The sequence below is a fragment of the Amphibalanus amphitrite genome, unplaced genomic scaffold (genome assembly GCF_019059575.1).
Source record: "Amphibalanus amphitrite isolate SeventyFive unplaced genomic scaffold, NRLGWU_Aamphi_draft 000446F_arrow, whole genome shotgun sequence".
In the NCBI taxonomy this organism is placed as follows: domain Eukaryota; kingdom Metazoa; phylum Arthropoda; class Thecostraca; order Balanomorpha; family Balanidae; genus Amphibalanus; species Amphibalanus amphitrite.
The window spans coordinates 89,930-113,795 of NW_024881940.1; the positions used below are offsets into that span (position 1 = coordinate 89,930).

At 47.6% G+C, this 23,866-nt stretch overlaps 1 protein-coding gene across 1 annotated transcript; it reads right to left on the minus strand.

Moving 5' to 3' along the window:
* Window positions 1-36: 36 nt before the first annotated feature.
* On the minus strand, window positions 37-23,667 carry LOC122391606 ((E3-independent) E2 ubiquitin-conjugating enzyme-like). Its single transcript, XM_043385710.1, has 28 exons — window positions 23,115-23,667; window positions 20,482-20,655; window positions 19,931-20,089; window positions 19,163-19,297; window positions 16,780-16,898; window positions 16,110-16,321; window positions 15,496-15,693; window positions 14,819-14,991; window positions 14,408-14,486; window positions 13,782-13,911; window positions 13,107-13,274; window positions 12,489-12,711; window positions 12,068-12,127; window positions 11,599-11,714; window positions 11,046-11,219; window positions 10,438-10,504; window positions 9,891-10,000; window positions 9,013-9,106; window positions 5,987-6,092; window positions 5,429-5,530; window positions 4,753-4,922; window positions 4,210-4,331; window positions 3,582-3,721; window positions 2,904-3,004; window positions 2,390-2,490; window positions 1,971-2,047; window positions 1,575-1,678; window positions 37-1,236 (listed from the first exon to the last, which is right to left on the minus strand). Exons 1-28 carry the CDS (start codon window positions 23,325-23,327, stop codon window positions 1,102-1,104), a joined length of 3,762 nt encoding a protein of 1,253 aa, XP_043241645.1. The 5' UTR covers window positions 23,328-23,667; the 3' UTR covers window positions 37-1,101.
* Window positions 23,668-23,866: the final 199 nt, after the last annotated feature.

Genomic DNA, 23,866 nt, shown 5'->3' on the forward strand with positions numbered 1-23,866 from the left:
GAACTCGTCCGAGAGAACCACCCACCACACAACCGACAAGCTTGACAGATTTATTCTTTATGCACGTTTAAGACATGGCCGCACCCACCGACTGACGACAACGCGACCAGTATTTTTCACAATCCCAGCGACTTTTCCACAAACTTCATTGCAAACACAAGCAGTCAATCGTTCACACAATCCATAGCACGCCAAAGAATGGGTAACGGGACACCAAATCGGCGGCAAGAGCGACTTACGATCGACGTTTAAGTTTATAGATACACGCATCGCACATCGCGCGTACGTCGGTCTTTGCAATGTCTGTACTTCATTGCAGTGCAATATACCAGAAGCCAAATAGTTGAAAACGTATAATATAACGAAACAAATGTGGATTAATACTACAGTACACTGCGGAGTTGTCCTGGCAAGTGCCTGCCCTGCCTGTGAATCACTAACCTGTGGCATCAGCTCATGTTTCGACCGATCTTGCGTCGTGTTCGGTAGTGCGACACGAAGCCGCAAACTCATGACAAACGGCCTTCTCCGGCCTATTTCTGACCTTCCTCCCAAGCTCTTCTCGACTTCTCTTTTGTTCTTGCCTACGACGAAGTGTTCTTAGGGTAGCCGGTCACCAGACCAGCTAACTCATTTGGGTTCTTGCCCGTGATGAAGTGTCCTTAGGGCGGGCAGTCGCCAGACCAACAAAATCGTTCCTCTGCCTTCCTCGCCACGTGAGCGTCCTTTCCAACACAAGGCAGCCAGCCACAGATCACACGTTTTCTGTATCAACAGTGAATCCTTCACAAACTCACAATCCAAGAAAACACCTCAAATAGCGCTCCGTCTTAGCCGCGCACCCACCAAGTTAGGGCTGCTTGAACGCAACAATGCACCGGCAAGACGCAATCGCCCTTCTTGAATCAGCTTTCATCACTCAGCCTTTTACTTCATCCGAGGCCATATGAACCTCCAAAACCATCATAGCCGAGCGTACGAGCCGATCTAAAGCTGGCAAAACGGAGCATGGCAGCGGCGTTAAGTCTGATGAGCGGCCGCACGGTCGGCCCACAGACTTACGCCGCGGAATTGAAGATATGGAGTCTAGTATCGTCTTGGCTAGCTGGTGGGGTTATCTGTGGTGGTTGGGTTGGAGGTGGAGGCTCCAGAGGGGGCTGCGGCCGGGGTGGTGGAGGGGGTGGTAGATTTTTCATTGGCTGGAGCGGTGTCCTCTACGCCGCATTCCTCCAGAGCCTGGGGATGGAACGATTTACGTCAGACCAATCAGACTAGTGATGTACGTACAACCAGAGATCATTGATTGCGCGGCCTACGGGACAGACTAATAGATATGGTATAGCTCTAACCCTCACTTTCCGTTACTGCTTCTCATATTTCATCCAACACAGCTGATTCACTTAAACTGGTATGATGCCACTCAAATTACCATTTAGGGTTTAGGGGCGCATTGACAGAAAACCTGTTAATGTGCCTGTAGATAATGAACATTAAAAAACAAACATGCCTGCTTTTCCAAGGGGTCCAGATTTACGGAGTACTCCGGTGATATTGGACGTTAGAGTTCATCTTACCTTCTCAAAGGTCTGCAGGGTCTTCCTCAGTGTGATACCGAAACCACGAGACGCCGGCAGCAGCGGGAAGTCGGGACGGTCAAACTCACTGGGCGCCACTCCATCTGCGGTTAGAAACAGAGACAGGGTTGGTGAGAGACTGGACCAGATTTATAGTCTGCCCCCCCCCCCCCGATAACTTACAACAGTGAAGAACGGCAGCGCTGGTGGCGTTTCAATCCACCTGAGTAAGGACTGATAAAAGCTAAATGCCTTATAATAGCGGCTTCCGGAGAATCATATTCAAACGCATAAAATGTAGACAGCTACCTGCAGTCAGCATTGCAATCGCGTCCCTCGTATTACTGACTACTTGGACGTCTGGTAACCCTTTTCGATGCAAGCCGCCTATCTCACCAGTGGTTGGTGTGGCTCCGCCGGCGGCAGTGGCGGCCTCGGAGACACTGAGCCAGTGGCGCAGACGGGCGATCAGTCTGTGGAAGAACGGAGAGGGGCGGTCAGATACCCGTTGGACTCAATGAACAAGCAAACTTGAATCCGGGACCATCTCATAGGCAGCACGGCGCTTCAAGACAAATACGACAATGCGAAGAGAACCCGACAATGCTAATCAATGCATGAATTGGGGCGATTTGAGAACACTGACCAAACGACAATCGCATAATGAAAATAACCATATTCTGGAACACAATCAGGCACCACGTATTAAAAAAAAAAAACGCGACGATACGGAACAAAATATTGGAGTTATCCTTTAGTCAGTCTCCCCACAGGGAACAGGTTATCATTGAGCGAGTGAAGGGGGTCGTACTGACTTGTGCGCTCGTGTCCTCATGTGTTCGGCCACCTCCTCTTCAAACACGGAGGGTGCGTTCCGCAGAATGGCCGTCAGCGACTGCACCAGCTTCAGGATCACCTGTGCGCAGCGACGAGCAGAAAGGCGTTAGCAGGAAGGTGATGCGAGGACATCTGACATATCTGCACATCACCTGTTGGTGCCAATGAACAGAAAACACCTATATTACGTAAATCTTTGGATATTATTACTCCACGGCAAATGAGACAGGCAGGCACCAGCAGTCATTTCAAAACATTTTTGACCGAATCCCCAACATTTATCGGGCCATGAATTCCGAAAAAGCTTTGTGACTTGTAAGCGAGCTTCTTATTTAGTCTTCCTATTACAAAATCAAGGCAGCAAGTACATGCTGGCGCCCTCATGATTCTTAAAAGCTTTGAAGCGCGCTTGTTTGACGTTACTCTGCCTTTCACAGTCGACACTGGCTATCCGTACCACTTAATCAAAAACGTTATAATATTCGGCCGTACCATTTCATTGTAGAGCCGACTGTTTTCGGCACCTTGCTGTGAGCCGCGCTGTTTCTCGTATCCAGCCTCATTGTAGTAGGGTTCAGCGACCAGAATCAGTCCTGTACACCACAAGGAAAACAACTCAGTCACTTAATATGTAGGGCGGAAGGCTGATGCCGTATTCAAAAACGGACCCAGCTTATCCCTATCTCCATCGAATGTACCATAAAGATATGAGATAGGTACAAATCAGGATAAGAACATAAAGACAACGATCATATGATCAAATCCACAATAAAAGATATAGATCGTAAATGATTGGTGGCCCATTACCATATCTGCAAAACGTCAGTTCCCGCTCAACTCTTGCGCACAACCATTGCCGACGATAAAAATATATGATACAACCCCGACTTACAATAAACATTCCGTACATTCCTAGCACAACCCTAATAAGACAACAATGTCCCTGAAACAACCTCAGAGGTACCCGCTGAGATACCTTGGGCAATGGGCAATAATGTTTCTCACACAACCCTGGGTAACAATATCTCATCCCTGACCCAGTAAAATATGTTCATGGTAGCACACCTACAAACACACATACACACTGGCCCAGTCCCAAAAACCCCTAGTACCACACCTCCAAACACACGTACACACATACGCACAAACTCACACCGTTCGCCAACTCACCCTGTATGGAGACGAGCACCTGCATGAGGCTGGAGGATGATGACCACACCTCTGAGCCGCGTCCTCCCCACGTGCCGAGCAGCGAGACGCACACCTTTCCGTCCTCGTACAGGTTCGGATTCAGTCGGTCCGAGCAGTAACTGGAGACAGAGCGGAGTGGGGAAATACAGGAGAGGTGTCAGGCTAGACTTTGGCTCAGGAGCGATCACCAACTGACCTAAAAAGAAGTTTAACAACGTTCTTTTAGCTCTTAATGAAACCTTTGCAACTTTTCTTTCGACGATTCGAAATCGATTCGAAATCATGATTCATAAAAAGAAATGCATGTTGCGCAAGGAAGGATCTCGTTTTCATTAAGATCTTTTAAAACATGTTTGATGGTTTGGTGATGCAATGAAACAAATGGTGAACTGAACTGATATGACGCAACAAGGTTCGGGACGTATTGACATACTACTGAACTGATATAGTGGAACTGACGGGCAATGGGCGCAAAATGACCACCACAGTCGACGCGCCCGTAAACCCTAATGAACCGAACGAAGAACTGACGGGCGGTGTGCGCGGGTACTCGGCACAATGGAGTACTGTACGGTACCATGGGTTACAATGAGGTACGGGTACTGACCTGATGTAGTGGAACACAGGTGGTGTGCGCGGGTACTCGGGAGACAGCTGCACTTCAAAGAAGAACAGACCGTCCTCGTACGGCGTGCGACGGGGACCGGTGATCATCACAGAATAGAGGTCCTGACACATACAAAGATAGAGGTCAAAGTAGGGTCAGCTGGGGTCAATGAGGCCCGTCGATCATCAAATATCAATACAGGCCCTGGCACATAAGGTCAGAACAGGACAAAACACTGCATCTAGAAAGAAAGAAAAATCGCATTTAGATGTCACCGCACTCAAGACAACATCGCGATAAATCAAGGGTTCTTATTAGGTATGTCATTCAGCAGGACGTTGGGCCTTTGAGCCTTTTCAGCCCTCCATCCCATGTCCAAATAACATCATGCATCTAGTCAACAAAAAGTCCCGCACATCGACATAATCCGAAGCTCCGAGCAGTCACAAAAGAGTTCAGCTCTCACTCAAATATATCGTATTTAGCCAGCTCAAGAGGCCGCTTTTCCGAGTCTGCTCATAAGTCTGTTCTGTTACTTCTCACCATGCGCTCCTCGTATCCTTTGACGATGATGCCGTCGGGCAGTGAGCGTGTGAGCAGTCGGATCTCACGTCTTACCGCCTTCATAAACGTGTGACTGTCCACGCCCACCGGCTGGAACAGGCTGACCTTGAACTTGTGACCGTCCGGAACCGCCGGCAAAGTGGTGAACTCTGGTGGAGATGAGATCAGAGACGGGTTAGACATGGATTAGAACGGTCAGAAACAGTTCAGCACAGAGTGACTTACAGTCTAAGGTATGAGCCAGAAAAGCCGGCCAGTAAGGATCAGAAATGGGATCAGAATAAGAAGTGAAAACGGATCAGGCACGTCGAGGTCAAAACGGATAACAAACAAGTTAGGAAAATGTCACGAACGTGCCACGGAAAGCATATAGGTGTGTCAACAGAGGGTTCACGTTACGTAAGGGTCTAAACCGAGTTGAAATATGTAAAACCCGTAACGTGTGAATGGTAAGATAACGTGTGAGTGAACAGGTAAAAGACGCTGAAGCTGAAAGACGGTGGGTGACAATTTGTGAACAGCTTGGGTAGTTTGGGACATACATTTCGACCAACCACTCACGATATTTTGTACATATCCATCCAGTGTATGTACCCTCTGTTTGTCATCACATACCCTTTGTGTGTGTGCCCAATGTGTTTGTGCGTCATCTAACCTTGCACATGCGGCGCCGAGTCGCCAGCGGCGGTGGTCGGGCCGGGGGTGGACGGTTCCTTGGAGTGGTCAGCAGAGGCCGGCTCTGTCTCCTCAGTACCATCTGTTGATGACAGATACGGGACGGGATGACGCCATGGCATATGACAGAGTGACATACATTGAGCATGCGCCTGAGTGGCATACCTTGACACTGACACTCATGCTTGACGGCACATAGGGAAGTGCACACGAATGTATCCACATTAAAATCAATATTGGGGGGAGCCTAATTATATCGCATGAGCGGCAGCCATGGCAGACTCATCCTCGATTCATATCGTAGTTACCATTACAAGAGGCCAACCCTGCCCAGCCCAGCCCAATCCAACCCCAGCTCGAAGTCCTGTGGCCTGCCGGGTCCAACAGCCCCAACTTATACTCCCCCCAGCCCTCACCGTCCTGCATAAGATCACTATTGGTGTCATTAGTATTATTACTTTCCCGCCTAAGATCCCATTCGATACCCTAATAATTCCGCCCTCGCTGCCCTGCCTAGAGTCACCATTGACGTTCTTACCTTCCGTCCTCAGGTCCCCGTTGATTCCCGAGTCGTCGCCGGCCGGACTGGTGGCCGACTCCAGAGTCACGGAAGTGCTGTTCAGAGAGATGCCGTACCGACGAACCTGAAACACGGAGGTTAACGGTCAGAGGTCAAGCAAGGAATACCCACAATGCCTGAACAGGACAAACAGAATAAACGTCAAATGAAAAACCGTAGACATCTGCATTACTGATAATATATATTTAATTGCCCGGTCCGAGCACTATACCAGACATTATTCGGTCGCTTTCCCAAGGGTGTTTTAAAATAATGTCCGAACGAAGTGAGGACATTATTTTATCGAAAATAGCGTCCGAACGGAGTGAGGATGCTATTTTCGAAAATTGCACGAATGAAATGAGTGCAATTTTCGCATTGAATGTGCGAGCCTGCGAGCATATTCAATGAAAACACCCTTGAGGAAAAGCGACCGTATCATGGCTGGTATAGTATTCGGACCGGGTAATTAAATTTATTATAGTAAATTTTTGGCACCGAGCACCAACGCATCTCTGAGAAAGGGTTCGCTTTTGGGCTTCGACATCAAGGAGGGGCACGGGAGATGGGGGGGGGGGGGCAGCAAATGGGTAAAGCTTTGGGCGTATAATGAAAATTATTGCCAATGGACTTTAACACACGATGGGCGAATAACGAAATTAATCTACAACTTGGTTTCAGTATACCTATACAAATGGTAAATTGCCTACCATGTCGTATTTTGCTTGAAATTCATCCCTCATTTCTCAGATATTTCCTGGTAAACATGCGAGACGCGTCTGTTACCTACTTTTATTAGACATTCATGCTACGAAGCAATTGCGAGTGAGGAGTAGGCGTTGCGGAGACATGTTTTGTCTTCATTAGTGGGGAAATGTAATGTCGTTGCATTCCCTCCTCTTTCCTATGTTTTGAGTTTTGACATCCAATATCCATGAAGGTATAAACAAACGTCGATCTTACTACAAACACTGGCTCCTGACAGTGCTGTTCTTCCCGTTTTGTAAGGTTCATCTTCAATTGCTCTTTTCACTGGCTCTTGAGAACTAGGTGTACCTCGAAATCTGCCTTCTAAATTTCTGCGTAACCTGCTAAGCTATCTCTTTGAAATGCATACGAAAAGTCATTACATTAAGGCTGTGTTCTTTTCAAAATTCACCTGTCAACCTGTTTCGCAATTTATTTTATTCCAAGCTGCAAGCTTGGCTGCAACCTTCTATGACCGGACTTTTATTGAAGTTTCAGTCATCGAATGCATTGTTTAACAGGGAGCTTTTGAAGAGAAGAAAACTGCCGTATAATGAAATTAACCGCTGTGTTTTTATGCATGGGTTTTGATAGGCATTTCCGAGTTTTGGCGTCGACTGAAATTAACCGACTCTCGCGCTTCAGCCTTTCAGCAGGCCACCTTTATACAAAAATTTAACTGAACTTTTTTAACATGCGTCGGTGGCAAAAATGTACTATAATATATATTTAATTGCCCGGTCCGAGCACTATACCAGACATTATTCGGTCGCTTTCCCAAGGGTGTTTTAAAATAATGTCCGAACGAAGTGAGGACATTATTTTATCGAAAATAGCGTCCGAACGGAGTGAGGATGCTATTTTCGAAAATTGCACGAATGAAATGAGTGCAATTTTCGCATTGAATGTGCGAGCCTGCGAGCATATTCAATGAAAACACCCTTGAGGAAAAGCGACCGTATCATGGCTGGTATAGTATTCGGACCGGGTAATTAAATTTATTATAGTAAATTTTTGGCACCGAGCACCAACGCATCTCTGAGAAAGGGTTCGCTTTTGGGCTTCGACATCAAGGAGGGGCACGGGAGATGGGGGGGGGGGGCAGCAAATGGGTAAAGCTTTGGGCGTATAATGAAAATTATTGCCAATGGACTTTAACACACGATGGGCGAATAACGAAATTAATCTACAACTTGGTTTCAGTATACCTATACAAATGGTAAATTGCCTACCATGTCGTATTTTGCTTGAAATTCATCCCTCATTTCTCAGATATTTCCTGGTAAACATGCGAGACGCGTCTGTTACCTACTTTTATTAGACATTCATGCTACGAAGCAATTGCGAGTGAGGAGTAGGCGTTGCGGAGACATGTTTTGTCTTCATTAGTGGGGAAATGTAATGTCGTTGCATTCCCTCCTCTTTCCTATGTTTTGAGTTTTGACATCCAATATCCATGAAGGTATAAACAAACGTCGATCTTACTACAAACACTGGCTCCTGACAGTGCTGTTCTTCCCGTTTTGTAAGGTTCATCTTCAATTGCTCTTTTCACTGGCTCTTGAGAACTAGGTGTACCTCGAAATCTGCCTTCTAAATTTCTGCGTAACCTGCTAAGCTATCTCTTTGAAATGCATACGAAAAGTCATTACATTAAGGCTGTGTTCTTTTCAAAATTCACCTGTCAACCTGTTTCGCAATTTATTTTATTCCAAGCTGCAAGCTTGGCTGCAAGCTTCTATGACCGGACTTTTATTGAAGTTTCAGTCATCGAATGCATTGTTTAACAGGGAGCTTTTGAAGAGAAGAAAACTGCCGTATAATGAAATTAACCGCTGTGTTTTTATGCATGGGTTTTGATAGGCATTTCCGAGTTTTGGCGTCGACTGAAATTAACCGACTCTCGCGCTTCAGCCTTTCAGCAGGCCACCTTTATACAAAAATTTAACTGAACTTTTTTAACATGCGTCGGTGGCAAAAATGTACTATAATATGAAGTAGTCTATGGAAAACTTGTAATACATTTATATTCAGGATATCTAAAAGTTCTACCAAACAAAAGTCAAGGACATTAACCGCAAAAGAACGTGTTCTTCGTGAACACAAAACTGATACCTAGCCATAATGTCTATTTTACTTGACAACTTCTAAAACCACGCTATAACTCGGCATCTCCGCTGGTTTCGGCGCGCAACGACGAGGACGCATTTAATGCGCACGAGGACGCATTTCAAGTCATAGAGTTCAATTCTACTCACTACTTCCTCGTATGCAAGTAGTAGCTGCGCCTTGACCATGGTACAAAACTCTCCACACTCCACCAGGGCGCTGGCGCCGCCGGGTACAGATGCGCTGGGGGCAGAGCGAGTCATAGAGAGGTCAGATAGATCACAGAAGAGGTTACAGAGAGATCAGATAGGTCATATAGAGGTCAGACAGGTTACAAACGTGCAGACAGGTCATACACACTCACTACACAGGTCACATACAAGCCTAACACGTTATAAAAGGCTATACCATGACATACACAGGTCACTTATGGCTCATTCACAGCGGACACATCACATACAAGATATCCAGGCCCAGGGCTGCGGAGTCGGAGTCGGAGTCGGAGTCGGAGTCGGTCACAGTCGACAGTTGTGACCGGAGTCGGAGTCGGAGTTGGAGTCGATTTTAGAAACCCGAGTCGGAGTCGGAGTCGGAGTCACCGAAAATCTGTCGACTCCGCAGTCCGCAGCCCTGCTAGGTCTGCAGAGTCGGAGTCGGGAGTTGGAGTCGGTCGGAGTCGACAATTCTGCCCGGAGTCGGAGTCGGAGTCGGAGCTGGTTTTTGAAAGCCGGAGTCGGAGTCGGAGTCGGAGTCGCCGAAAATCCATCGACTCCGCAGCCCTGTCCAGGCCACACGCAGCCCAAACTCGTGGTCATCAACACATGTCAAACTGGCCATACACTGGTCACACAGGTCAGTTCAGGTTATACACAGGTCACAAACACTACAAGGGTCATAAAGATCACATACAGTGATACAGGTTCGCCCACCGTCCACAAATGTTCCCTCAAGGCTTGGCAGTGGGTGGGTCACCCAGCCCCAAGATTCTTACAGATACCCACTACCCACTAACCCGTCCGGTACCTACCCGGTGGCCGGTTGGTTCGCCGAGTCGCCGCTGGCGTCGCCACCATCGGCCAGCCGGCAGGACGCGGCGCTCTCCCGCTGGGCTGCGAACGCCTTGGAGCGCTCACGAATCTGACGCCACGGAGAAGGGGAAGGGACGGGGTGAGGGGTGAGCAAGAGTGGTAAGGTGACGATCGATCTTCGGTCGACTGTAGCGCCAATAGACGGCAACTGTGAATTACAGTAGCATGACTCGCTCCCTTGGTGATGACGTTAACATGATCATCCTTGATAAAATGGCCAGCCTGATCAGGATTTTTCTTTCAAATATTCTACCATTCAGTCAAAGATCTTACATTATCCACCGGAAATAAAATTACCACTATAATTCCGTACATACGGTTTGAACTAGCACCACAACGCGATCCGCGATATCCAATATCTGAGTGAGCGAAATCGATTACAGTACGTATTGAAGTAGAAATAAGCCCATTTCGGCCACACAACAAGCAAATTCCAGCATTCGGCACCAGGCAGGAAGGCTAGCCGGGGTTCCAAGCATCTCTTACCTGACTCACGAGACCACCAAAGTGCGACTCGTCGAAGAAAGTGGTGTCCATGAGTTTGTCCAAACACCTGAAGAGAAATAATCTGCAACGTCATTCGACCATTACCGCCATGAACGGCGAACAAAAGAGAATGGTGGGGTAGGTTAGTTGGGAATGAAACCTAACTGGTAAAAAATCGTAGGTAAGTAAAAAGGGTTATTAATTATACACAACCCAAGCAAACGTCTTAAGAATAAAAGCAATCATACAAAGTACTAATAAAACAGCGCTTTGACAATTATACGTCCTAAGGCAACAGTAGTCGAACCTATAAAGCTATTCAAAAATATAGTGATCTATACGACATTATACCACTACGGTGTAACATAACAGTCCGTTGCATTGCAGCCGGTAATATCGTGGAATTCTTCAAGTATGGACTCACATTCCATTGTCAAAGCGTCAATTATCACGTACAAGCATCAATAATGTAATCTCAGCCAAAGCACAGACCTCAATTAGCATGCTCGCGCCTCCCTGATGGTCACTCTCCCATAGCAGTTCTCTCTGGAGAGGGACGGGAGTCACCCCCCCCTCCCCCCCCCCCCTCATCCCATCGGCCGACTAGCCTGGAGTTTTTATAGATGTCCAGCAGTTGGCGCATGATGAGCGGACTCTGAAGAGCAGAGTTTTGAGTAAAGATCTCCTCCAGTCGAGACATCGTCACCCGGATTTTCTCAATGATGGCGGCCAGGCGGGGTTTCAGACGTTCGTTCAGGGGCGTCTCTGCCTGCTCCGAGTTGCTGTGAAGGGTGCAGAGGGTTACATGAGATCAGTGAGGTGTTGGCGCAGGTGTTACGGAAATAACACAGATCACAAAGGTCACTACTGCCCGGGGAGAGCACACATCCATTTCAGGTCAAAGACCCGGAAAAACCGTGGCATGCGGATGAACAAGAATAAAATGACGATTTATCGTAACTAATGCGATGCCTATAAATTAAAACAGCATTGAACAGCTGTAAAGCGAACATCGCTTCCTAGGGAGACCTGCAGAGCAGCAACAAGTGTCGCATTAAAATAGGTACTGCTGAGGGCTGAGGCTCTGTCCATTTTGGTCTCGGCGCTGCTCGGTAACTGACTTCAGGTTCTGTTCAGTCAGGTGATGACTCATTAACTCACGGTTCATCTCCGGCGACCATTGACTCCTCGGACTGAGTCTCCCACTGTGACTCGGTGGAGTCGGCAGAGTCGTGGTTGTCCCACAGCTCGCCCTCATCCGAGTCATACTCGCCAACCTGCGGGGACACAGAGTTCAGAGTCAGTTCAGAGTCAGTTCAGTTCAGAGCCAAAACCAGTTCACGTGCAAACCGAGCTCAGTCCAAGCTATATCAGCGAATCTGTTTGAAGTCAAGGGCGAAACTTTCCGAACTTAAATGCCCTGGTAGAGACTGAATGAGTGCATAACAAAGTCATGCGTACCATGCAATGCCATTGAAGGACAAAAAAAATATCGAAGTAAAAAAAAAAAAAAATTGAAAAAGGCAAAAACTACATGATAGTAGAGTCCCAGTACGAATACAGCACTCTGCACGATATTGGTTTAGTAAAAGCGCGGAATTTGAATGGCTGCCAAGCAGTGCAAACTCACCCTAAATAGGTCCTGCGGGTAGCAGTTGGACGTGGTGCCGTTCGCCCACCACACCTTCACCTGTGGAGAAACGGGATGGGAGAGGGTTGTCAGACAGGGTGATCTGGACATTATAGGGCGCAGGGACCAGTATAAATGATTTAACTGACGTTGTTACTTCGGAAACGGGACAGCTCGCCCGCCCATTTCCTCAAAATTGGAAAGATCTGTCGTTTTGCGTTTCTACGGAGGCTGCAGTGAGATGGAAGGAAGCTTATCATTTTAAAATTCCCAGACATTAAAAGCGAATGATACCTGTGTGTTCTCGCTGCTTAGTGAGAACAGGCTAGATCCTCTCGATATTTGCTCATGAACGAGAACAAATGCGGGCCCTTCTAGCGCCTCTACTGGATCACCGCTGACACTACAGCTTCCGACTCACCTCGCCAGATGTCAGCACATCGAGCACCTGCCCGGCATGGCCGCAGCCCGGCGGCGCCGCTGTATCCTCGGTAGTATTTTCAGCTGCCGGAGCTGACGGTGCTGAGGGAGCTGATGGAGCTGACGGTGCTGAGGGTGCTGATGGAGCTGCGGGGGCTGGAGGAGCTGGGTCGCCGCCGCCCGCCGCAGGTCCGTTTGAACCGCAGTGGGCTAGCGTAACCTCCCTGTGAGGAGATAGAGGGTGTTAGAAGGGTGATGGCGGAGGATCAACCGATTCTAACGGGCTTAATGTGATGATAGAAAACTACAGGAGCATCAGAAAACATTTTCTGCGAACACAATTCGAGGCCGCAAAGAAGACGAAAGGCAGAGGGGTTTAGACATTGGTTCTCCACGTTCTCCGCCCTCGTCCTGTCTCTCAGGACGGGGAGGTTCTCGTCTTCCCATTCCTAATTCTCCTCTTTGCTCTCCCTTGGTCCACAGCCTCACATCACCATGAGTTCTCTCCCACGCTATTCTCGTCGCAAATCCACTTATTTCACGTTGACCGTCTCTCGCTCACCATCCCAACCCTTTCCTTTTTCTAACCTCCCTTCCTCCCTCCCCCCTCCCTCCTCACCTCGCTCCATCCCCTCCGCCACTCTCTCTGCTCTCCTCTCCGTCAGTATCCGTGATGACTCTGTTTTTCGGTGATACGCTGACCACCACCGTACCGGGCCGGTAGCGGAAGTCCGGGTGGTCGGATAGGTCGTACACAGAGGCTTCGGTTTGACGCAGTAGTTGAGGACTGCCGACGAAAAATTAAGGTGAGTCGGTGACATGTTTGTTGGGACTTCGAGGTACGTTGATGAGGCCATTATACGAGAAGCTGAGTCACTTATCGGAAGGACGGGACGATGAAAGAGAAAGGTGGTTTATTATAATCAATAGATGAGCGGGAAGCGTCATGTCATTGCCAATAGGCCATCGAGACCTAATAATGATGATGAGCAAATGAGATGATGAGCAGATGATGAGCAAACAAGATATCAATAGATTATCTTGTATTTAAGTAAAAACGGCTGTGTGGTCACACTAGGTTCTCGCCCAAAAATAGCGGTCTTTTAAATAAAAGGAAAGTTTTGGAATCTCCCTGCATTAACTTACTGCATACAAAACGGACCAAAACCAAAACAGATTGAAAACAGATTAGCGTGGTAAAAACAAATTGGCCTTATTCAAAACAGACTAGCCCAGACTAGGTTCGGAAGCGAGGCTGGTTGGTACAAGCTGTAGAAAAAAATGTTTTTCGTACCTGGCGTCGCTGCCAAACAGGTAGATCTGGTACCAGTTGACGAGCGCCGTCCGCCCGGCGTGGTCCACATGCTGCACCACGCCGTACTCTGCCGGGCCCACTTCGGTCTTCTGTTCGACCACGTAGTCGCCTGTGGACGGGAGGGAGTAGGTGGTTAAAACTCTGTACCACGCCGTACTCTGCAGGGCCCACCTCTGTCTTTTGTTCCACCACGTAGTCACCTTTGGACGAATTGGGAAGGTGGTTAGAACTCTGTACCATCCCGTACTCTGCAGGGCCAACTTAAGTCTTTTGTTCGACCACGTAGTCACCTGAGGGTGTGGGGAGGGGGTGTGGGTGAGAAAGGGGGTGGGACAAGAGAGATGCGAAGAGAACTGAGAAGCGGGGTGGGAGGATGAATGAGAAATGGGGTGGGACAAGGATGAGAGCTGATGGGGTGAAACAAGGTCAAGGATGGAAGGAAGCCGGCCGAAAGGAAGGTAAGATGCGGGATCAGAGGCGACTGAGGAGGAAACAGATTAAGGAGTGATGGTGAAAGAGAGACCTGAGGGGCCATGAAGCGGCTGATCACTGGACCAGACCATATCCGAAAACACCATTCTGCAGAGACAGGGCCTTGCGCTCACCTGGGAAGAACTCGTGCTCGTCCAGATGGTGGGACGGATGCAGACTGACGGACGGTATGTCCTCCTCCACTGAGCCGTCCTGCCAAGAGAGTGAACAGTCAGCAGTTTCAGTCGTCTGCCAGTCCACTGAACCGCGGCATAGACCCCCTCTCCACATACTACAGTGACTACACACTACACAGTTATGTAATTCATTATGTCTGCCATCGTAATCCAGCATCCATCAGCCACTGTCAATCCATGGTAACTCGTCATCTGATGCCGCGCTAATCCCCAAGCCTTCAAAGGTGACCCAACAACCCTTTTTCCGCTTTAAGGCATCACATGCAAACCCATAGTAACCCAGCTGAATGTTCCCTCGTCTGCTATAAACCCTCCAAATCAAATTTAACCTCCACGTCGAGCGCTCACCTGCCAGACGACAGTGACCCACGACACCGTCTTCACGGTTTCCACCACCAGTGTATCGCCCGGAGAGAAGGAGCGTGTCTCGTACGTTGGCTGACGACAGGGCCGCGAGCGCTTCAGCTTGCGTTTCTTCATGACGTGCGTCTTCAGGCTGAGACCTCGGCGGGTGCGCTTACCTGTAGGTCATAGTGAAGGGTCAAACAGTCATTGATTGGGGAGTGAGATGAATTGGGTGATGGGAAACTAGGGTGAGGATTTACTAAATGTGAATGATGCCGTGGTAGGTTCCGGTGAACAGGGAAATTAAAGCACTATTGCTAAGTGGCATCCATGTAAATCTGGATAATATACCAAGCGGAAACTATTCCAAACCCAAACACATATCTTCCTGTATGTTAACTCAGCCACAACGAAACGTTTTACCTTGCAAGACATACAATAAATGGTTACGCACGGCATTACAACCCAGCGGTCGAACATGAGTCAATCTGAACATCAATATAAGACGGCCATCCGACTGATAGTTCGTAGAAAATCCGACCACGTCTGCAGCTCAGTTGAGCCAGGCCTAGTCGTTCGTCACCCGAGCACTACGGCCGCGGGTGAAACCCATAGACAAACGGCCCAACCAAGTACCCGCCAGCCTCACTAGCAGACCCCACTCGCGACTGAGCACTCACCGGCCGATCCGACGCTGCTGTAGCTGCTGACACTGCCCATCTCGTCGTCCTGTTCTGTGCCGTTCGTCAGAGCCGCTGCCGCTGCCTCTGGGGGGCTGGCGGAGGCCTCAGGCGCCGCCGGAGCGGCCATCGCCCCCGCTGCAGCTGCCCCCGCGGACGCAGTAGATGCTGTTGATGTAGCTGGGTTGGCCGCAGCCCCTGAGGTGGTGATGAAGGACAGAATCATCAGTCTGGTCCCTTGCTATGAGTTATTCAAGACAGGATGTGGAAAACAACGAAATCGAATTCTCCAAATTTAGAAGCGACGCTCAATTAATAGCCGTTTTACAGTAATGAGACTTTGAGTATGTCACATGAGAATCGCAGCAGAAAAAGTGCACGATGGAAAGAATATGGCGGAATCATGAGAATAAGTAAATCGTGGGATAATAGTGGATGAAAAAACGTACCAGTGGACGATGAAAAGCCAAAAATCTAACGAGATCGACTAAGAAAAGGGTCCAAAATACCCGCAATCAATTTTAAGGAATAACAATTCTGTCATGAAAAATTCTCTTAAAAAATGTGAGTCGCCAAGAGTTTGCGGCAACACCGCTACTCCGAGCATCCCTTACCACCAGTCGCCGCCACCGCCGCCGCCGTCGCCGCGGCCGCTGGTTTCGAGTGCGCCGCGCCGGGCTGAACCCTCCTGCCCGTCCTAATGGCACTCTTCTCCAGTCTCTTCCACTCGTCTAGCGTCATGATGATGTCATTCTCCCGGAGTTTGTAGGTGTTCATGTCACCCAGCTGGAGAGTGCACGGCTCGAATGTGTTGAGCATTCGTACCCTGGGGGCAATTAGATCGGCGTGTTAGACACGGTACAAGAGCAACGGGAAGACGAGCTGCTGACAAACCCGTCAATGGCACGCACTATCTGATACTTGTTAGCTCACCGCATCTAATGCATTTCATGACCTCTTGAGGAAACTGACGCATGAAATCTCCCATAGACTTTTTTCACGCAGAATTTCCCGAAGAATATAGCAGTTATACAAATATGAAAAATACAAAGGCAACATAAATATTTCGACTCTATCATGTAAAATATTCCAATAAAGCTTAGCGATGTCTCATAAAATAACATGAAACATAAAACAAACCGATCGAGCTACTAAAATATGAAACCTCTCCATGAGTCTACTTTGTAAAATACTACGATTACTACGTGAAATCATCCGCGGACTCGATTTATTCTTACCGCTTTTTATGTAAGTCAACAAGCATCGCTTGAGTCTTTCACGTACCGTTTGAGATCGTCTCCGGTGATGACATAGGACGGCTGGTCGAGACTACCCTCAGCCGTGACGGCACGACACTGCCAGTGGACGTTCAGAGAAGTCACGTGGTACTTGGTCACCGTCACCTGCGGGGAATAACGGTGAGAGTTATTGGTAGGACCACGGGACGGGGACAGTCAGCGAAGTCACGTGGTACTGGGTCACCGTCACCTGAGGAGAACATTGGTGGGAGTTAGTGGTAGGACAATGTGGTGGGGACAGTCAGAGAGGTCACGTGGTACTTGTCACCGTCACCTTAGGTGGATGGAGAACATTGGTGGGAATCATTAGTGAGGCAATTAGGAATGAAGACGTTCAGCGAGGTCACGTGGTATTTGGTCACTGTCACCTGAGATAGAAGGAGAACGTTGATGGGATTAAGTCGTGAGGCAATATAAGACGAACTACCCTAAAGCAGCTTAGTATATTCACACTGTCATGCAACTATGAACGCAGGCAGTATAATCAACGAGTAAGGGGTAAACAATACCAGATGCTGCATCACTATTTCATCTGTAATTCGAAGTATATGCATTATGCAATGCATATTCGAAATATATGCAATGCATATTCGAAGTATATGCATTCGAAGTATATGCATTCGAAGTATATGTGAATAACTGCTCCGTCAGAGGGAGAAAAGTCATGTTAAGATCTGCCGCAAATTATTAGTGTTCGCAACTTTGCACGGCTACAGAGCAAGCAGTGACATTTATAGACTGACGGGTGACCTCGCATCTATCGACATTTTTGACAAGTGACCTTTTGGTCGATGCAATGAGCAGCGGTTTGGCACAAGCTCAGTGCACCTTGTCGCACTTCTGGCATGTCCGTACACGTGAGGAAAACCTACACACTGACGCCAGTTCATTACCCACTTGAGCCATCCGATAAACGCTCACCACAACTCATATCCCACTCTCAAACACGAAAGGGAGATAGAATCGGTAATCTCAGAACGGATTTTGTCGACGCCCCGCTACCCCTTTATAACACGGGCATGAAGACTGATGATATGACGTCCCAACCAGTAGTTAAGACGTAACCGAGCGGGGACAAGCGACGAACATTCAATTGTCACTCAGCTCGACCATAAACCGACGAGGGTAGACAGAGACACATGAGTGAACGCTATCAATCCGAAATGAATCAATGTACGGTTCCGGTATTTCAAATTATCCATCAAAAACACCTACAGACTGTCAGAATACAAGCATTATATACCGATATATGAGGGGTCAATGAATATTACAAACAGATTTTGTATTGAGCAACAGCTCGAAGTCCAATTTTGTAATAGACCTTTACTGAGCTGCTGTAACTGGGATGAAAGTAAGATTGTGAAATGCTGGTGAATATACCATCCCATATCAGCCACGGGCCATTAGCACTTGGCAAACCATTCCGCTCAGTTCGACTGCAAGCGGTGCAGAATGGACACGGGCAGTAAAATTAACGGACCGGAACCGGGACGTGATAGATGAATATTGAGCGAGGCTAGACCCAGGCACTTGGCATATTCTCGTACCGTCGAACTCACGAGTTAAAGGACTTAACCGAGGCGTCTCTGACATTTTCGTACGTTACCTACCTTACAGGGATCGATACGATAAAAAAAACAGACGAAAGTATGTAGATTATCAATGTACAGAAACAGTGAATTGATCATACATAATACGCAAGAACGTCTATGATATTTTAAACATCAACGCAAATCAGGGGTGGAGAAATATGCCGAGTTGGGGTTGCACGGGCGCAGCAAATCCGCCGCCGCCCTGGCAGTGACCTTGACCTCCGCCGTCTGGTGCGGCTCCAAAGTCAAACCGGCGCAGCCGGCGTGGAATTGGGAAGACTCGTGCTACCCCAACTCGGCACAATTGTCCAGTGTCCACCCCTGACGCGAATAGAACAAAAATCATGGCATGGCACACATCGTCACAGATCATAGATCGCCAACCACCTAATTAAACCTCGCGCTCGATAAAGTTCATCGTAACGTTTTTCTTTTCGTTTTATCCTTTTCTTTTGCGTGTCATATGTCGTCTTACCGTCAATTCAAATTTCCAAACTGCTGTCAACTTTCGCCTAATGCCAATCATCCCCGCCTTCCACTCTTTTCTATTGTCAGCGAAGCTGACAATCTGACAATCAGCGGCCGCCTACTCTCTCTCTCATCGCCAGCTAAGCAGCTACCTGCCTAATTTCCTAAGTTTCTATTCGTTTATTTGGCCCACTTCTCCCATCGGCTCCATCCCCGTCGTATTTTATGTTCGTGTTTAGTTCTGTGCAGACTAATTCTCTAATTACGCCGGCTTCCGCGGGTCACCGCTCTGCCAAACAATCCGCTTACCTTGACTCGTTTATTGCGCCACTCTTTGAGCGCCTGTGTGTCCTTGTAGCAAGAGGTCCAGACGGCGTTCTGGAAAGCCTTCATCGGTCCCAGTAGCTTCTGACCCGGGTAGAACCACACGCGAAACTCAGAGTCCTGGAAAAACACGGGGTCGAAACCATCACTGGTGTCAGTAGAATCGGGTAGAACGATGCTCGGAGTGGGAAGAATGGAGCGCAATGGTGTCCAAGATGAGCGCATTCAACGAAATGGTACCCAGTGTCAGAGTCCAGAGAAATGGGACAAGATGGCGTTCGATTTGCAAGCACGATCGGTAGGTATGTAATTTTATCCTCGCCATGAGCATAACGTCTGTTCAGTGCGCCCATGCCTAACCGTAACCCCATCATCCGTAGGTACTCCGTTCGTTCCTGCGTCATTCGTTCGTCTATAAGCTATCGAACGTTTTCCTTCCTTCCATGCCTGAACGTAAGGATTCCTTCGTCCGTTTGTCTGTCCATTATCACATCGTGATCGGACTTGTGTCTGTCAGTTCGGTACCATAAACCAGTGGTCACCTGTCACTACCTCATCCCCAGCCGACACACGCTCGTCTCTCTAGCTACAGCCTTCCGAGGAATCGTCCGTTCGTCTCTCTATTCTCTCACCCTGAGTGAGCATTCTTCCGTCCCTCCGTCCTCTCATCGTGAGTCATCATCCCCCTTTCACTCTATTCTCTATTCCTTCTATTCCTTCGCCGTCTTCCGTCGTTCTCGTCGATTATCTCACCGTGAGTCGTCGTCCCGACGGATCGTCGAGCTCGGCTGCCTCGTCGTCAGTGAGCAGGCAGGTGGATCCGTCGGGAAACTGCAGCTCCACCTCCGAAGTCACCGAGTTGATGATTCCCACCCAGGCGTCCATACAGACGGCGATGTCGGGCGCGAACTCCTGAGGAATGAGGGGAATGGGAGTGTGGTGAATCGTTACAGTAAACGTTCGGTGGCTGATGTAGATGAAACTCTAGACAGTTAAGATCAAGTTAAATATAGCTTTGATAAGAAGCAGCGTGCCAATATATGAGCCTGCCATAACTTCACCATGAGGCGTGAGGGCAGACTTCCCCACTTACTGATTTCAACTGCTCCCAGGTGCTTCCACAAATGCTCGTCAGGAGTCTCAAACATATCAAGCGCCGGAGCGACTCGAGCCCAGACTCTCGACATCAAGAATCCGACACTACACCCAGAACAACAACGAAACAAAGTTCCGGCCTCTACCAGCTTCACCAGCCTTTGCCCAGCTAATACAGTCACTGTCTCAGAACCTAACACTGTTCTCACCTCCAGAGGAATCAGTTCATCACTGGATACGTTGTAGATGACCTGTCGCGTGCCCACCACCTGCACTGTGGCCTTCATGGTGATTGTGCGGCAGTAGCCACGTTGTGTGTCCTGACCGGGAACCAGACGGCGGACGATGTCCCCAGGCATCAGACACCGGTCCGAGAGACCCACCTGTGAAAAAGGAGCAGGGAAGTTTTCAGAGATTCACTAGGTTACATGGGAAGATTAGACATTGTGACTTGAGAGGCCCCCCTGTGAGAATGGGAGAGGTATGAGAGGGCTAGACAGAGGTTTGAGAGGCCCACCTGTGAAGAAGGGAAGAGCGAACTGCTGAAAGATTTACTAGGTTACATGGGAAGATTAGACAGTGATACGAGAGGCCTGTCTGTGAGAACTAGGAGAGGTAGGAGAGGGGCTAGACAGTGGTCTGAGAGACCTATCTGTGAGAATTGGAGAGGTGAGAGAGAGAGGTTAGACATAGGTTTGAGAGTCTGAGAGGCACACTCAGTTGCAAAGGGATGAGGCAAGTTCTGAAAGTTACACTCACTCACCACAATAAGGTAAGATTAAAGTTTGACAGGCCCACCTGTAAGAATTGGTGGATGTCTCAGGTCAGAGACTGTAGGACTGAACAGGACAGTGGTCAGGACTGGGAGATCAGGGACTGTAGGAGAGGTTTACCAATTACATAGGGAGGTCAAAGACTGGTCTGAGAGACCCTCCTGTCACAGAGGGAATAGGGAGTTCTGAGAGGCTTTCTCAGTTACAGGATGAAGTCATATACCAGTCAGGAAGGTTTTCTGACAGAATATGAGGAGATCCACCATTTACAGGGGTCAGATAAAAGTCTGATAGCTTCACTACAGTCATAGGGGGTAACTGCTCCACCAGTTTCATAGGAAATGGACTGGACACACTAGCGTACTTAAGCCCATGTGTTGTCACAGGAACTTCAGAGATGCTACCAATTTGAAGTCCATCCATAAAAAAACATAAAAGAGCCAAGTCAAGCACACCAATCTAAGAGGCTCATCTGATAAAGAAAGATGCTGGATGCACCAACTCATGAGACCCATGAGGTCAAAACATTCATAGATAAATATGTCACAAGGATATGTTGGAAATCTGTCAGCTGAAACCCCACTATCATCATGGGAAGGTTAGAAACATTAGACTCTTAACAATAAAATTAATGTTAGCTAATGTCTAGAAAAAAATCAAACTGCATAAATTCAGGATCAAATGTGGAACTGAAGCCAGGCAGAGAAGCTTATCATAGAGAAAAAAAAACAAATTAATTGCATTTGATGTCATCATAGTTTTCTTCAATCTTCAGTAGTTGCAAACTTCAAAAGTACCTACACCCTGAACAAAATAAATGTCAGATTTCAAATTGGAATAAAATGTATAGTATATGCAAGCCTAATACCTACTATGAACGTCAAACCCCTTGAGACCCCACTTTTTTGCGATATTTTTTAAATGCGTCAACTTTCGTTGACAATATTCTAGCAATCTATGTTTCAGAACCTGCCGAAACTTTTATTACTAAGGTATTTTGACGCCAAACGATTATGGAAGGTACTTCTCATTCACTCGTAATGCTAAGGTCAATTCAGGCCCGGGCAGAGGCTTGCGCTCGGCCACACTCGAGCCCCGCCACCAGCGCCATCTGCTCTAAATGCCATCTACCAGCGCCCGCTACCGCTACCAGCTACCGCCCACCATCAAGCCTGAATGGAGCGAGAGACGCGAGTGACCGGTCGCCGGGCAAGGAGCGCCGGAGGGGTAGGGCGGAGCTTAGCGCTGACGTCATTACGTGGCTCCGCCTCATGAGCGCGTAGCCTCTACCCAAACAGCAGATTCGTTCCGTGAAATTTAACATTGCGAGTGAATGAGAAGTACCTTTCATAATCGTTTGGCGTCAAAATACCTTAGTAATAAAAGTTTCGGCAGGTTCTGAAACACACATTGCCAGGATATGGTCAACGAGAGTTGACGCATTTAAAAATTATCGCAAAAAAGTGGGGTCTCAAGAGGTTTGACGTCCATAGTAGTGGCTGGTAAGCTTCAGATATGACCTGACAGTTCACATAATGAGCAACTGACACATTAGGGTAACTTAGGAGTTGCTTTCTAAGAAAAGAGAAAAAGAAAGGAAAGAGAAGAGAAAAGGAAAAATATTTACACTTTCAGGCATCATTAACTTATTACACACTTATTGTCAACCTTCAGAACTTCTCAGTAGATAGCAAAGATTGAAGAAATAGGTGAAGCATCTGCCTAAAGCTGCCTAAAGAGTTTGAGTTTCAGACGAGCATTAAAATACTTTTTCCACTTGTATAAGCTGAATAATTGACAACACTCTAACAATAACTTAATCATTCATATCAATTGCTTCAATTACAAGTGCACTGGAATGATTGAACAATGATTAAGTTTTTTTTAAATTCATGAACACCATCACATAGAAAATAAACTTGTTTACTTAATAAGCTTCTTCTAAATAATTTCATTTTCAATACAAAGCATCTAAAAACAGAAAAAGGGTCACAAAAACAACAAATAGTAAGACAGTGTGACTCGCCCAATGCCACAATCAAAATTTAGCACCCAATGCTTTTACTGACCTTCTTCTCATGGATGACATCCTCTTCACCCCTTGGATGCCAAGCCACTAGTATGTGACCATTCTTTAGTTTTTCCATTTCTTCAGAGCCTGATTCCTCTTCATCTGTATCGACATCTGCATTCTGAAGCACCATTCCGAACTCCAGATTGCCTCTCTTCGTGATTCGGTACACTTCATCCTCATAGAAATACATGCACTCGTTCGCAGCCATCTTGATTAAATCTAAGAAAATGTTAGGTCAGCTTGCTCTTTTTCACAGATTAGACCTTTTCGTCCCTACTACAAGCCAAAACTTGCAAAAGTCGCAGGGAGTAGGAAGCACTCCAACCGAGTGTGGTTCATTTACTCTGCATTGCAGTGTCACAGTGCTGAGCTTATCTCCGGAGAGTCTGAGCTCCTATGCAAAAATGTGAAACAATATTATTTTCTACAGCTAATGCATGAGCGACTTTAAATTGAAATTCTCGCCCAGCGTCCACGCGAAAAGTGATAGGTAGATTGGATAGATTTGTAATCAACGCTTGCTCATTACGCAATGCGGGGATTCTGACGCAGAAGTTACCATTCTGGCATTATTGGTGTTTTCAGCTGATGCATTTCAAGGTCAAATAAGTATACCGCCACTAAATGTTTATAATATGTGAGCGCCAACCGCAAGATAGGGAATCGCGGTAAAATAATCAAAATTCGAATGATTTTGTTCAGTTTGCGCTTTTACATCGTTTAAACATGCTTACACTCAGCGACTGT

Excerpts from the sequence above, each read along its gene's own strand:
- LOC122391606 (XM_043385710.1), bottom strand. The coding sequence starts at position 23,327 with ATGGCTGCGAACGAGTGCATGTATTTCTATGAGGATGAAGTGTACCGA. Across the intron at positions 13,275-13,781 it reads CTGTTTGGCAGCGACGCCAG|TCCTCAACTACTGCGTCAAA; the intron begins GTACGAAAAACA and ends TTTCGTCGGCAG. Across the intron at positions 12,128-12,488 it reads ATGTGCTGACATCTGGCGAG|GTGAAGGTGTGGTGGGCGAA; the intron begins GTGAGTCGGAAG and ends GTTTCTCCACAG.